At 40.2% G+C, this 15,384-nt stretch overlaps 2 protein-coding genes across 6 annotated transcripts in view; one reads left to right on the top strand and one right to left on the bottom strand.

Moving 5' to 3' along the window:
• ELP3 (elongator acetyltransferase complex subunit 3) overlaps window positions 1-7,393 on the bottom strand; it is a 97,670-nt gene extending 90,277 nt beyond the window's left edge. Inside the window, exons 1-3 of the mRNA XM_043564906.1 lie at window positions 7,220-7,393; window positions 4,102-4,201; window positions 1,246-1,384 (exon numbers count right to left, since the gene is read on the bottom strand). Coding sequence (XP_043420841.1) covers window positions 1,246-1,384; window positions 4,102-4,201; window positions 7,220-7,238 — 258 coding nt within the window. The 5' untranslated portion in view covers window positions 7,239-7,393. The remainder of the gene's footprint in view (window positions 1-1,245; window positions 1,385-4,101; window positions 4,202-7,219) is intronic.
• Window positions 7,394-7,441: 48 nt separating this feature from the next.
• The window catches only part of NUGGC (nuclear GTPase, germinal center associated), a 55,850-nt gene continuing 47,907 nt past the window's right edge, over window positions 7,442-15,384 (top strand). For 2 of the 5 annotated variants that reach the window (XM_043564859.1, XM_043564887.1), the window contains exon 1: window positions 7,442-8,192. The gene's annotated coding sequence lies outside the window, so the exon portion shown is untranslated. Of the gene's footprint in view, window positions 8,193-10,733; window positions 10,853-15,384 lie in introns of those variants that run through there. The other 3 variants (XM_043564846.1, XM_043564868.1, XM_043564854.1) reach the window with 3 other exon arrangements.

The raw sequence follows: 15,384 nt of genomic DNA, 5'->3' as shown, positions 1-15,384 counted from the left end.
ATCTTGTAACAAAATTTTCTGAAAATCTGTTTTGTTCATATATCACTCTCCTTCTCAAATATCTTTAACAGTTTCTTATTATCCAGCTTCTTTGCAGGACATTTAAGATCTTTTATAAGTTGATCCCAAACTAACTCTTCAACCTAATGTCCTGCTGCTTTCTCAAATGAATTATCAACTCTAGTCAGTCTGAGGTACTCATTGTTCCCTGCACATACCATACCTCTTATAACATCTCTATCTGTGCCTTAGTTCCCTGTGCCCTTGCTCCCATTACTCAAGACTGCTCTTCTCTGTTTATATGAGCACTATTTATATGCCAAGCAAATGCCATGCCTTCTGTTGGGCTTTCCCTACTCTCTTTTACTACCAGGCCACCTTTTCCTCTGGATTTCCATAGAGCTCCCAATTATGTTAGTTGCTTCACAAATACCATACAATAGAATGACTTTGCACCATTAACTATCTTTTATATTTATTTATCTTTTAAAGTTTATTTTGAGAGAGAGCGAGAGAGCACGAGCAGGGGAGGGGCAAAGAAAGAGGGAGAGAGAATTCCAAGCAGGTTCCATGCTGCCAGCACAGAGCCCAACGTGGTGCTCAATCTCACAAACCATGAAATTATGACCTGAGCCAATATCAAGAGTTGGACACTTAACCGACTGAGCTACCCAGGTGCCCTCATTAACTACCTTTTAAAAGTAACTTCTACAGGGGTGCATGGGTGGCTCAGTCGGTTGAGCATCCAACTTCAGCTCAGGTCATGATCTCACACTCCATGAGTTCGAGCCCTGTGTCTGGCTCTGTGCTGACAGCTCAGAGCCTGGGGCCCACTTCAGATTCTGTGTCTCCCCCTCTCTCTGCCCCTCCCCTGCTCATGCTCTGTCTCTGTCTCAAAAATAAATAAAAACATTAAAAAATAAAGTAACTTTTACAAGTATCTATGGTATTGAAAGCCATGAGCTTAAAATGGCCAATAATATTTATCATATTGTGACAGTCACCAAGCCTCAATTTATACTTTTAAGGACATAAAAACATCATCTACTCCTTTAAGCACAATAAATGTTTTTCCTCACTATGCCCTCATAACATTCTGCACAGGTCTCTACTGTAGCACATGTTAAAATATATGAATTTTATTAAACCAAATCCTTCATTTTCACCTAACTGCATATTATCCGGAGGCAAGGATTTCTGGCAGAGCAGAAACACAACCAATGTTTTGTGAATCAAACCACTCACCCCACTGGCAGTTCTGATGGGTTTTGCCTTTAACTTGGGGACCAAAACCTTTCGATACTGAGGTGGGACTGCAGCAATGATATCTACCAGGCGGGGCTGTGCTGAAAGGCCATATTTAGCAGCTGTCCTGGTTTTCACCCTGAAAGTAAAGCATCCATCATTATCAAGATCATAAGATTTCAAGACAATCTACCAAAAGAATGACCTATAAATAACACCATCAACTCCTGTCATCCCCCTATCCTTTCACCAGGTGACAACACTGGCTTTAACATTTGTTGAACAACAGGAGAATAGAAGAAAATCAGGAAAATGCATCAATAACCTCTTCTTACCCTGGAGTACCAGAAAGAAAACAAGATGACTACAGAAAGGGTCCCAGGATAGTGACAGAAGGTAGGTCTCATTCAAATTAGTGCTCCAGCTTCATAGAATTCTACCCTTTTCTCAACCTTAACACCATAGCATCTAGGATCAGGGTAATTCTGTTGCAAGGGACTGTTCACTATATTGTAGGATGTTTAGCAGCATCACTGGCCTCTGCTCACCAGCACCCCACTTCCCTTTGTAACAAGTAAAAAACGTCTTCTGACATTAAGAAATGTCCACTGGGATGGTGGGGGGGTGGGGGGGGAGAATGCCTGGTTGTAAGCCATGGTCTTAGACCAAAAATAAAAACAATCAAAAAACAATTTAAAGGAAAGGTATGCAGAACCAAACAGGAAATAAGGTACATACATTTTTAAAAGTGGTTTAAAATGTATTCTAAAATATTATAAACAACAGAACATAAAACATAAATACACTGTAACATTTAGGAAGCAAACACTTGTGTTACTACACTCCAAGAAACAGAAAATGATCAGGACTTCAGAGGATCCATTTATCCCTTCCTGACTGTAACTATCCCTAATCCCTAGAAATAACCTTTAGTACAACTAATAATTCCTTGCTTTTCTCTACAGTTGAATCGGTTTCTTGTTTCTTTGCTGCTAGCAAACCCTAACAGTCACCTTAATTTCTGATTCTAGTCCATCTAAAATTATTGTGAGGTGTTTGCATCATTTTCAAGAACTGTTAACCCAGTACCTGATTCGTAGAGAGAACCTAAGTACTTGGTATGCCAGGAAGTATAAGGCATAGTTGTTTCATGCCCTATGTTGGCATGTTTGCAGACAGGCATGCACAAAAATAAATGTGTAAGTGATAAAAACCTATGTGATACAACACACATACAATAATGAATGTGTTCAAAGCTCAAGAAAGGATCCCACTGTGTGCTGGGGAGACAGTCATGGAAAACAGGCACAGAAAAAAGTTGGCTTCAGACAGGCAGTAAAGACATGGCGATGCCACTGAGAGCAAATAGGTGGGCTTATGTGAAGCAGGAATGCACATATTTTAAAATATATGGGTAGATCTGACAGAAAGCAGATTTTCAGGGTAAAGGTACAGAAATTTTAAAAGTTGGGATAGTTGAAGCCAGATGGAGAGACTTTACATAATGGGCTAAGGAATTTGCACTTAATTCCATAAACACTGGGGACATGCTGAAAGTTTCTGTACAGGGAAATGACATGATAAAAGATAAAACAAGGAACAATTAACCCAGTAAGGGATAAAAAGAGGCTGAAAGTATTAGCTACTGCAGTAGTCTAGAATTAAGTTTAAAAAGAGATGGTTAGGGAGTTGGTAGTGGAAATGAAAGGGAGAGTCATGATGAAGAGAGCAGGCAAAGTTAAATCCTAATTGGACCTAACAAAAACAATTTGAAGAGGACACTAGAGTTTCAAGCCTGGGTGAAGGTTAACACAATCAGGCAAAGAGGACATCTGCGTAGGGCCTGGTTTTAAGATGTTAGCGTTTACTTTAGATGTGCTAAATTAAAGAAACTGACAAAAATAAACAAAAAGTAGGAATGTTCACTAGAAATAAAAGACTTGTATAATTAGCGGGATAGCCAACACAGACAGAAAAGAAACTTCCAAACACATGGTAGAAAAATCAGTAAACTATAATCTCATAGTCAAGAAAGGATACTTATTTACTCCTTTAGCAAAAGTTTATTAAGTGCAATATTCCAAGGAAGTGAAAAAACACTGAAGTATCTCAAGTAACAGAAAACAGTCTTTAAAAAAAAGTCGTGTGTGGTGATTAGATCACTGGTGAGTCACCTGAGAGCAGGGAGAAAACTCTTTCATTAGAGTGGATCTATATAGTGAATATCTAATGAAAAAAAAAAGATGCAGAGATGAAGGTCTACTCTTATTTGAGGATGTAGCAAAGTCAACACTAAATGTGACTGTGGAAAGGAAATAGATGAACATGTCAAAGAGGCTGTAAAGTAGGAAAAGATCACAGACCTCAGAGGGAGTATTTTCATGAGAGACAGCTGCTGCTACTTCCGAGACAGTAAGAAGAGAACAAGGATGTAAAGTAATGCAGCACAGAAGATAACATGGGCTCTGGAGACAGACGATCTAACTGAGATTTGGAAATCTCAGTTCTGCCGATTACTAAAACAGTAATCTGTCTCAGATTACGCATCTGTCAAATGAGGGTGATATAAGCACCTACCTCACACAGTTTTTCAGAGGACTGAGTTAATACAGACAATGAACTACTAACAGTGATTGGACCATAGTAAGCATCCAATAAATATTAGGAGCTATTAATATTATTAGGCTATGAGAGAATTTTGCCATAAATGAGTGACAGGGCAGGGTAGAAAGCTAAATTTTCAACTAAAAACTAAAACATGAGACAGAAAACAAGAAGTATTTGATAATTTCATTAAAAAGGCCTACCACCTAAGAATAGGATTGCCTTTTTTTTTTAATATATAAATCCACTTACTTATTTAGATCGATGTCTTTCCCCTGTTCGTGGGCTTCAATTAGTTGTTTAATAACATCTCCTATGGTCAGCATCATTAGCTCAGCAGGGCTGAGATCTCCTGGAAAGATATTTAACAGTGTTAATAATCATACTACTCAGTAAAGATTTTTGTAATTATTTTTTCCTTCCAAAATTTTTCCAACCATCCCAGAGGAATAGCTCAAGTTTACAAGACACCAAACTCTACTATTTAAAGTTTGATCATATCTTTTGTATCTTTAATTAAAACAAAACTGGCCTCACCTATATAGGGAAAAACTCACTCTAGAAGCACATATACTATAAAAATATCAGAACCTAATTGCATGAGAAAGCACCAAAGTGGTTAAAATAACTTCCCTTTATCTCCAGAATTATAATTACCTTTGGATGCATTACTTCATCTTACTCTCAGAATAGAATGCAGTAGATAGAACAGAAATATTTGCTTGTTTTGTGAAAATGCTACCAAGGGGTAACAGTGAAACTCAAATCCAGGTATCCACAGAAGTAATATTACAAAGCAATGCAATACTACTTTGTAATACAAAGGATGTTAGTTCTATACTTGTACAGGGATCTTAATGCATCTCTAAGATATAGTCTGTTCACCATCACGACCTCCTGGCAACCGACACTTCTGTTCTCATCTAAAAGGCAATAGCAGAAGCTGACATGTTTTTACTTGACCCCATCCCAATTACGGTTGATTGGTGCAAGCATGGGCACCTCTCCAGATCAGGCAAATCTGAGCTCTTTTCTCAAGGCAAAAACTGCCAGTCTCCAGTGATAAAAGCTGTGAGACTGCAGCTTGGGAATTGACAGCAAACATACTTCTAGCCTGTAGAGAAAGCTAGTTGCACGTGCAAAGATGATGGAGTCATCAGAAAAAACTACAGATGAGAAAGCCCTGGCATTTATGGAGCCCTTTCATTTAGTTTATCTCATTTGAAACCACACAACACTACAAGGTGGACATTGTTAGCCCCTTTTACAGATGTTAAAAATTAAGGGAAGTTAAGATGTCATTGTAAATGGCATAGTTAAGACTCAAATCCAGGTGTTTTCTCCACAACTTCCACGCTTTTTTTTCACTGTACCAAGCTGCCCCTAATTTAATGAAGCAAAGCTAACACAACGTGAGAGAAAAAAGTCCATGTACAATCAAAGGCGAAATGCTTTCCAAATCATGTAATTCAGCACTCCAGAGTGCCAAAAAAGGCACTTCAAGGACATGTAAAAGAAGATTGATGATGGTGGTGATGGAAGAAGGGGGAGAAGGAGGAGAGGAAGGAAAGGGAGGGTTTCTTTCTTCATTAAGCCAAAGTAGCTCGGCTTTCACCTGTTTAATATATTGAAACACTATGTAATAATTAATTTGGAGAGGAAAAGGAGATTCAAGACATAAAAATAAAGATTTTAAAAACGAATTGTATAGCTTGTGAGTATATCAAAACTTAACTAGAGAAGTAAATTATTAAGGAAAGGCTTTATGGGGGAAATGGCATGGGGGTCTTTGAAGAAAGGGCAAAAGTGGACAAGCAAAACAGAGGGCAATCCAGAAGGAACAGTGCCAGGTATAGGAATTACCTACCTTTGTGTGAAGGAGTGTTGCCTAACTAGAATATAGCCTTTCTGACAAGGCTCAATAAAAAACATAGTACAGGGTACGCTGACTACTAGGCAAGTCGTTTAAATGGACTGGATAATTATATAATCTCAAGTCTGGCAGTAAAAAGAGGAAAGTTGTGTTTAAAAAAATAAGTATACAAAGAAAATGATACAAAAATGATTCAGAAGGTGAAAAGAATACATATTAAAAGGCTCTAGAAAGGCAACAATGAAAAAATAACCCACAAAGATTTAAAGTAAAAACACTTGGACAATAGGTTCCTGTTCCCAGCCTCCAACATTCACTGGTTATGTGATAATGGGAAGATCAATGACTTCTGTACCCCCATTTCCTTGCCTGCAAAATTGGGATAATACAATACATATTTGACAAGACTATTGTAAGAATCAACTGAAATAACATTATAGGAAAGCCAAAGTACTAGTCAGATACTAGTTATTGATGAAGGTGGGTTAGGACGATGATGGCCAAAATGATGACTAATAAACTATTTCAGGAGGCAGGACTTAGCAACAGGTGAAGAGTGTAAAGCGGTCTGGCCTGCCAGGCAGAGGAGCAAGGCAGAGGAAGAAGATTTGGGACATGTAGTTTGATGCCACAGGACAACTGAAGGTAACCTGGACATTTGGAACTGTTTTTCCCAGAAATGGCAGTTGATGCCCAAAGCCATAGTGATAAAGATTTAAACAAACAAACAAAAAAAAAAATTGTGGTTTTTTTGGGTGCACACAGACAGCCTGACCATCAGTTCCAATTCCTATGTATAATTTTGGACTGGGAACGTTACTTAACTCTGAATCTCAGCTGCATCTTCCGTAAAGGGGAAATGATACCGACTTCAGAATTATTAGCAAAGGCTCAATAAATAGCTTTTACTATGACAACCACCAATCATTATTAGACTGCTCAACTGAGTGTACAGAGACAAGTTTAGAACTTGTGAGAAAATACTTGAAATTTGACTCCATCCTGTTGAAGACGAAAGACGGAATTGCTCCCGGCCAATTCAGGAGGTAATATAAATCGGGAAGAACTGTATGACTGTCCCACAACCAAGGACTGACTTTTTCTTTCTTTTTCTTTCTTTCTTTTTTTAACTAAAACAACAGGTTAAACGTACCATAAAAATCTTAGCAAATTAAGAGACCCGAGAGCACGTTAAATCGACCAACCACGTTGACTCCTTGTAAGGCATACCTTGGAATAAAGCTTTTCCTGCCATCTATGCAAAAGACACCAAGTGACTGCCAAAAAAGAACAGAGTAACGGCAGGCTAGCTTAAAATGCACAATATGTAAAACGAGAAGACAGAGGACTGGAGCCGACACACAGACTGACCCTAAGGTGGCAGAGCGACTGGCTGAGGCAGAGGATTCCCGCGGGAAAAACTGCACCTGACAGCCAAGGTGTTCGCCCCTCCCCTACTACCCCGCAAACCCGCCCGCTTCTCCCTCCCTTCCGCACCTTTCCGCTTCTGCCTCATTTCTCCGCGGTAGTCGTAGCTGCTACCATACACGCCGTGGCTAACAACTCAGACCTCAGGCAAAGTTGACAGCCACAAAGCAACCCCAGCCTGTCGTAAAACGACGGTCAACATATCGTAAAGCTGTTCCCAGAAGACGGCGCGCGCAGAGGCCCGCCCCGCCCCCCAGCGGCGGCTCGCGCAGCTGCAGGGGGCGGAGAGAATCTCCAGCCCAAGCTGTTCCTGCCTGGGATCTAAAGGCTGTAGAATGGGATCCTCTAAACGCCGAGGAGCGCATGGGCGCTAGAAAGCTCGACCTGGATGGACAGTAGAGCGGCCGGACAGTTCTTATGTACAGAGGCTACGCCAGGCTTATTTAGAGAGGCTCCGTTTTATCTATTGCGCTTTTAAGCTAGCCTACCCTTACTCTCTAACTTTTTGGCAGTCACTTGGTGTCTTTGCATAGATGGCAGGAAAATGAGAGTGTGAATGGGGATGTCTCTGAATAAGGGTACTTGAGCCCAGGGTCCGCCTTCTCCAGGGAGGCTGGGCTGGAACCTCGGTGGGAGATAGTTCGAGGATGAGCCCGCTAGTGTGGTGTAAACTAAATCCAGGGCCTGGTGGCTATTATCATATTTACACTGGAGATTCCCAAGCTTGGCTGCGTATTAGAATCACCTAGAGAGTAGTGAAATATTCCAGTGCCTAGCTCACATACCATACCAAATTAAATATCAAGGGGTAGAGCCAGTCATGTTTTAAAGATCCTTGGGTGAGTCCAATGTGCAGCAAAGTTTGGGAACTACTGAACGAGACCAGAAATGATCGTAACTTGAATCGGAAGAGTAAGCTGTAGAGATGATGAGAAGTGTTCAGATTCTGAAAATATTTTGGAGATTTCAACACGATTTCCCGACAGACCAGATATGGGATGTGAGAGAAATACAGACATCAACATCAAGCTTTTGGATCAAGGTACTGGAACCATATACTTGCCATTAGCTGAAACGGAGAAATCTGTAGGCAGAATGGGGTTTTGAGGGGGGTGTAAGGAGGTCAATTTGAATATGTTGTATTTGGGATGCCTAGTTAGCAGTAAGGCATGAAAAAGGTTCAGGCTGTACATGCCAAATGAGAGTTATAGGTATATAGGTGAAATTTAAAGCTATGAAACAAGGTGAATGTAGAAAAGAAAGAGAAGACTAAAGACAAAGCTTTGGGGCATTCTAATCCTAGCAGGTTGTGAAGGGGAATAACCAGCAAAGGAAGGTGAGGTGGTGCCCCCAGGGAGTTTAGAAAAAAACTAAGAGAGGTGCGGTTACCTGGAAAACAAGGGAAAGTGTGTTGAGGAGGGAGTGATCTACTGGGTCAAAGGCTGCTGAAGGATCAAGTCAGACGAGGGTCGAAAGTTGACTAAGATCAATGGAGACTTTGACAAGAACAGTTTTATGAAACTGTAGATGTGAAGGCTTGACTATAGAAGGTTTATGATAGATTGAGAGGGGAGGAATTTGATAGTGAGTTTACACAACTCTTGAGGGATTTTGCCTTCAAGAAGTACAGAGAAATGGGGTTGTAGCTGGATGAGAAAATGGTGTCAAAGGAAGTGTTTATTAAAACAATAAATAACATCCAGTTTTTATGTCAATGGGAATAATCCAATGGAGAGTGAAAAATTTTTTAAATGTTTTTTTAATGTTTATTTATTTTTGAGAGAGAGAGATGCGGAGGGGCAGAGAGAGAAGGAGTCACAGAATCCGAAGCAGGCTCCAGGTTCTGAGCTATCAGCACAGAGCCCGACACGGGGCTCGAACTCACGGACTGTGAGATCATGACCTGAGCTGAAGTTGGATGCTTAACTGACTGAGCCACCCAGGCACCCCAAGAGTGAAAATTTAATGAATTACAAGAGGAAGGTACTCTTCTTAGCACTGCAGTTGGAGAGAAGGGATGGAATCTGGTGCACAGGGGAAGGGATTCCCTTTTGATGGGTGCCTGGATAGTTCATCTATTAACAGGAAGGCAGAGCACCTGAATATAGACTGATGGAAGTTTTCTTTCAATTGCTTCAATGTTTCCAGTGAATTCAATGAAAATGCAGCCTGGTAGCTTCCCCACACTTTTAACAGACCTAGCATTCAGGTGTCCAATACAGGTACCAAGGACCACCATAAAGAAACCCAAGCAGCTTTAAAAATGATCAAAATTAATTTTAGTCATTAGGTATTTTAGTAGTGCCTCTGATTTCGAATACGGTTAACTGTTGAAGCAAAGAAACAGCCAGTAGGGGGAGAGCTAAGCATACGTGACATGAAACAGAAGATTAAGGTGTAATTTTGCCCAGAAAGAGAAGTAAAGATCCAACATTAATGATGATAGTCACGCTGATTTTCTTTGCTTTGAGCTTTATACCGGTATTTCTATGGTTTTCTTATGGACGAGGCATATCATCTTGCTAAAAGTTCAAAACAACTTTTGAGATCACAGTCTAAATATTTATTTATAATTCTTGTTGACCCCTTTGCTTTCTGAATCCCCACTTTGGAATAAAAAATACCTACAGTTACTGAGAATTACCCTAGTAACAACTGAGTCCGCCTTTGAAGGTCAAACGTAACCTGAAGCTGAAGGTTAAAAAAAAATAGCTTTTTCCCTATACTTGATGTGATTGTTTGGGTTGCCAAATACAGTAGAGTAGGTTCTACTTTCTTGTCCATTGGACAGCACTTTTTAAATATTTGTTTCTCTGGTTTAAAAAATATGAATATAAAATTAAGTTCCAGAAAGAGTTCTTTAAAACTGTATGACAGGGGCGCCTGGGTGGCTCAGTTGGTTGAGCATCTGACTTGAGCTCAGTCATGATCTCATGTTTCCTGAGTTCGAGTCCCACATCAGGCTCTGTGCTGACAGCTCAGAGCCTGGAGCCTGCTTTGGATTCTGTGTCTCCCTCTCTCTCTGCCCCTCCCCCTTGTGCTCTGTTTCTCTCTCTCTCTCTCTCTCTCTCTCTCTCTCTCTCTCTCTCAAATATTCAAAAAAATTTTTTAAAAAAACTATGACACTTATTTCTGCAATCAAACAACCTAGCGTTGTTTGGGTTTTGGTGAGTTCCAAGACTTTGTTATCAAGAATCGGTTTATCTTTACCATCTCACGTCATCCATCTTACCCAGTTGTCTTTGTATTTGGGGGTGTGGGAACCAGTGCATTGTCTCTCTTGGGACTGGGGCATTTTTCCTAACTGCTCAAGTAAGTTAGATCCATCAGAATAAGTTTCCTCAGCAAAGAAAGGATGCTGCAGGGTTGATGGTGCAATTTATTTAGAAAGAATAAAAATGACTAATATCTGCCTGCTTGTAGGAATAGAGCAGAGAAGAATATAAGATTCCCCAATTCACACACAATTCAAGTTTAAATGAAAGGGGAAAATAGCGTGAATCAGTTTCTGAAGGAGGAGATTGTCATAAATAACCCTCAAATGGCAAATCAGTTTCACTTCTGCTTGGGTGAATTTGGCTTGTGACTGTGGCCACAAAGGGTATATACCCCAGCTGGTTTCACATAGCTATACTAAGGCAAAGAAACAGCTACCATATCCTTTGTGGACTCCTAGAGCTGAAGCAGATAAAGTGACATCTGGTAAGTTGTATTTCTTATGTAATTTATGCTGTAACTTATAGATGATTTAAGAAACAGGCTTTCGATTTACCGAAACATTGAGAAGATAGTACTGAGAGTCCCCATGTAACCCACACCCAAGTTCCTCTCTTATCTTACGTGAGTCTGGTACATTTGTCACAATTAGTGAACAAATATCAATAGCATTAATATAAACTAAGGGCTCTACTCTATTCAGATATTCTTAGTTTTTATCTGCTGTCCTTTTTGTGTTCCAGGACACACATTACAGGTAGTGGTCATGTCTCCTTAGGCCCCTCTTGGCTGTGACAAGTTTCTCAGACTGTCTTTGCTTTGATGATCTTGATGGTTTTGAGGAGTACTGGTCAGATCACCTGTAGGATTAACCTTTATTGAACTTTGTCTGCTTTTCTCATGATTGCACTGGAGTGATGGGTTTACGGGAGGAAGATCTCAGAGTTAAAGTGCTGCTGTCATCAGATCACATCAAGGTACATACAGACAACGTGATCTATGACTGTTAATGTTGACCTTCATCACCTGGCTGAGGCATGTCTGTCAGGTTTCTCTACTGGAAAATTCCTCTTTTCCCTTCCTCCCATACTGCCCTCTTTGGAAGGAAGTCGCTCTGCAAAGCCCACACATAAAGAGTGGGGAGTTATGCTCCCTGTCCTCGAGGGTAGAGTATCTAGATAAATTATTTGGAATTTTTCTGTATGGAAGACTTGTTTCTTCTCCCTCTCTTAATCTTCTTAAAGTAATTTTTTTTTCATGAAGGAAAGTGAGTTTTACTTTCTTTGTTGGTTTAAGTGAACTTTAAGGCTAATGCAAAGACCAATGAACTAGAATCTGGAAAATCAAGTTTTAGCTTGAATTTTACATAAGGGTATGATCTCAGGCCAGTCACTAAATTTTCTCCCTTCCAGAAACACAGCAATTTCAGTCATCATTAGGGGTAGTATTAATGTCATCTTATGCCTCATTAGCTTTGGCAAGCTTGGGGGAGCAGTATGAGAGGATTTGAATTCATTTTGTTAGAACCTGATAAGGCACATTATGAAAATACCTGCTTCTTTTACTTACCTATTCATCCAGGGGAGAAGGAAGGAAAAAATCATGCAATCCAATAACTCCCTTACCGTAGCTACCCCTGGGGGCTGTGCTTCTCAGGTTGCACACATTAGTTGGTGTATTAATGCTGCAGATATAACTCTTGTCCTTTGGGGGTTTGAAGGCCCTTGTTTCACTTTTGCTTCTGAGCTAATGTGTTTAAATTGCTTTTTTGGCACATACCTAGTTTGGAAGAGCAGTGCAATGTCCAATAAGTGGTTACGACATGTTGCCAATACTAAAGGTACTTAAAACTTAAAAAGAAGGGAAATAAATCCTAAATGTCACCAACATTCCATAAGTTTATTAAGAATCTCCTTTTCCTTATTTCATACTCCAGCCCACCCCCCTGTGGGAGGAGGACAAGACCTTCACCAAGGGTTCTTGAAGGATGATGAGTTAGAACTCACAAGGTGGTTGATCAGTGTGGACAAGAATGGAGTCAGTTTATCAGTTAAGGTGGCATATGTACCCTCAAAACTAGAGACTTGGCCCAGGTGAATACTAGTACTGACTTCTAGTTTAACTGTCTTCACCAAATATTCTAAAAATAAATGACATTTGTAAACATGCTGAAGTGCCTGCAGACCAACTGTGCATACAATATTACATTTAATCCGGGTATGTATTATATTTAATCCAGTGAACTCCTGATACAGGTATCTTTATATTCTAATTTTCTAAGAGGGGTAGGTGATTTGATCAGTGTTACATTGAAGCCCTGGAGTGTGATCCCCAAATTCAGGCATTCTGACTCCAAATCCGGAGTAATGTCCATTACATTTTGGAATGTAAGCCCTGTGTGTGCAAACACCCTCCCCATTTTGTTCCCTGATGTATTACCAGCACCCAGAACAGTGCATGGCACGTAATAGACACTCAGCAATTATTTGAATAGATGTATGAATGAATGTAATTGCTGCTATTATTAATCTTACCACCTAAGATACACTTAAAAAATACACTTCATTCATTCAACAAATATTTAGTCAGTGCTTACTATGTACCAAGCCCTTCCCACATTCAGTAAAAGTAGGGAATAAACCAGTTGATGATAATAATACCCCATAAAGGGAGTTTGCTAGGTTAAGCATTTTGATTTTTTCTTTCCCGTTAGAGCTCCCTTGGGGGGTGGGGGTGGGGGACAGACAGAAATAAAAGGAAAACAAGAATCATGTAGGAAAGGTTAATGATGTGAAGCAAGGTAGGGTGAGATGAGATTCTGACTGAAGGAAAAGAGCTAGGGGAAGAGAACAGGATGTTTGCAATTCTTAAACACATTCAATTCTGCATTAGACACAGAAGGAATGCAGTGAAAGTGTACTACTCAGTATCTCTCTCTCTCTCTCTCTCTCTCTCTCTGTCACACACACACACACACACACACACACACACACACACACACACACACAGTCTTGTTTTACTTCTGAAGGCATTGAACAATGTTCAGGCAGTACCTTCAGTTTGAGTCCTAAGTACATTTTTATCAAGTAGCTACTCTCAGTCCTACTCTACAGCTTTCATTCCCAAAATGCTTTTGTCATGTATTTGAAGGAGCCCCTCATTTGTGAGCACCCTTCCCTCCACTCTTAAGCTCCAGAGGCTTTATTTAAATAGTGTCTATGAGAGGCTGCTTGGTGGGAGGACGAGAACACTGATCTTGGAGTCACTCCAACCTTGGACAAGTTCCTTCCCCCCTCTGGGCCTCAGTGTCCATATCTCTACAATAAGGGGCTTAGGAGCATTCTTTATTTAATTACACTATATGAAGCTGTTCTAGTACAGGAATAACTGTTACATTTCTGTCACCTCTGTTAGGTTTCTTTAAGAAAAAAAGACATTAAGCAAGTACAAACAGAAGAAAGGAGGAGTGGAAGAAGCAAAAATAACTGTCAAAAATCATAATTACTTAACAGGAAATGCATTCTGTGCAACCTTCCCATATCTAGCTAAATATGCAGAGTCTCATTTAAAAGATGCTATTCTTAGGCTCAGTGCACATGAATGTAAATACGTACTAAAAGCAAAACTTAAGTGCTAACCGCGTAGTTGAAATACAAGTGAAATAAACCACAGGTGAATACCTCGCCTGTGTGAGCAATAAATTTGGACTCCTTTCTATTGCTTCTCCACAGAAGCCAAATTTTCACAAAATACAACCACCATTACTGCCCTTCCTTGGGGTAAAGTGGATCCCTACATAATCTGAGGAAGGACTATGCACCCATGGGTCATTGGCTCCTGAAAGTGAAATGAACCTGAAATTAGAGACACCTTCCTTGTGCTACTTTTGATTACATAGGAGCCCTAATCATTGGTATGGTCTTGGTGTCAATGGCAGGTGACATTTTAAAATAAGAACTTTATTCCTTTTGGCATCCAACTAAGAGAATATTCATGGTTTAAGGACTTGTTCAACTCTCATTTATAGGTGGTAAAACTAAGCCCCAGGGTGATAAAATAACTTTTCTGAAGTCTTACAGCTCTTTTGACTGGTGGCAAAGCCAGCACTGTACTTTCCACACCTGATTTGCAGTTTATGGCCCTTCGTACCATCATTTAGTTTAGCTCAGTGACTATGTACGGAGTGTCTGTACCACACTACTCCTCTATTCACTGATATATTTGTTTATAAGCTTTCCTTTTTAAGTGCCTGCTGTTTCCTTCATTCTACTTTCTCAGTCCTGCTGTTAATTATCTCCTTCCATTTTCCTGTGTCTTAGTTTGCTGATTAAATGGTCCCTTTCTGCCAATCTTTGAACACTGGCAGAAGGAATCACAAGCACACCTCAGATAATTTTCAATTTCTCCAAATTTCAGATAGGAATCACAGATTACTCATGTACCATAGATGCTCCTGCATGGGAGGCTCATGGTTTGGTGTGTCCCCACTGTGTGCAGCTAAGCCCAGCCCGAACCCAGATAGTTAACATGCTAACGGCCCTTGTTGGCCATTGTGTACAGTTGACTTAATAAATGACGTTAGATGAACTGAAGTTCCTGTGACCCCAATGGCAGCCAAAACCAGTGCCCAGGATTTGGTGAACATGTCTGCTTCTCTTCTAAATCTACTGCTGTCTCAGTTTGAAGGGCCTTATTCTCACTGTTCGTATGGTAGTAACACTTATCAACTTCTTAGTCCTTTTGGACTTCATCTGACTCCACTATTTCTTCCTGGATTTTGGCTACCAGAACACAAGTTACCATGGAGATCTACAGTGCATTTGTCTATTGATAGGAGCACACATTTTGTTTTGTTTTCAGTGATCTCTATGATACAGTGCCTAATGTTTTATGTGACTGTGGCTCATTGAGCTGCTGATTTCAGGAAACAACAGATCTCTTTCTTAGGGGTTATTCCTAGCTCTGTATCTAAAGTTATTGATGGGGGGTGCCTGGCTGGCTCGGTCAGTAGGGCATGC

This window comes from Prionailurus bengalensis, chromosome B1 (assembly GCF_016509475.1).
Source record: "Prionailurus bengalensis isolate Pbe53 chromosome B1, Fcat_Pben_1.1_paternal_pri, whole genome shotgun sequence".
NCBI lineage: Eukaryota > Metazoa > Chordata > Mammalia > Carnivora > Felidae > Prionailurus > Prionailurus bengalensis.
Note: the sequence above shows the minus strand (reverse complement) of the source record. Positions and strands in the feature narration are given on the sequence as shown.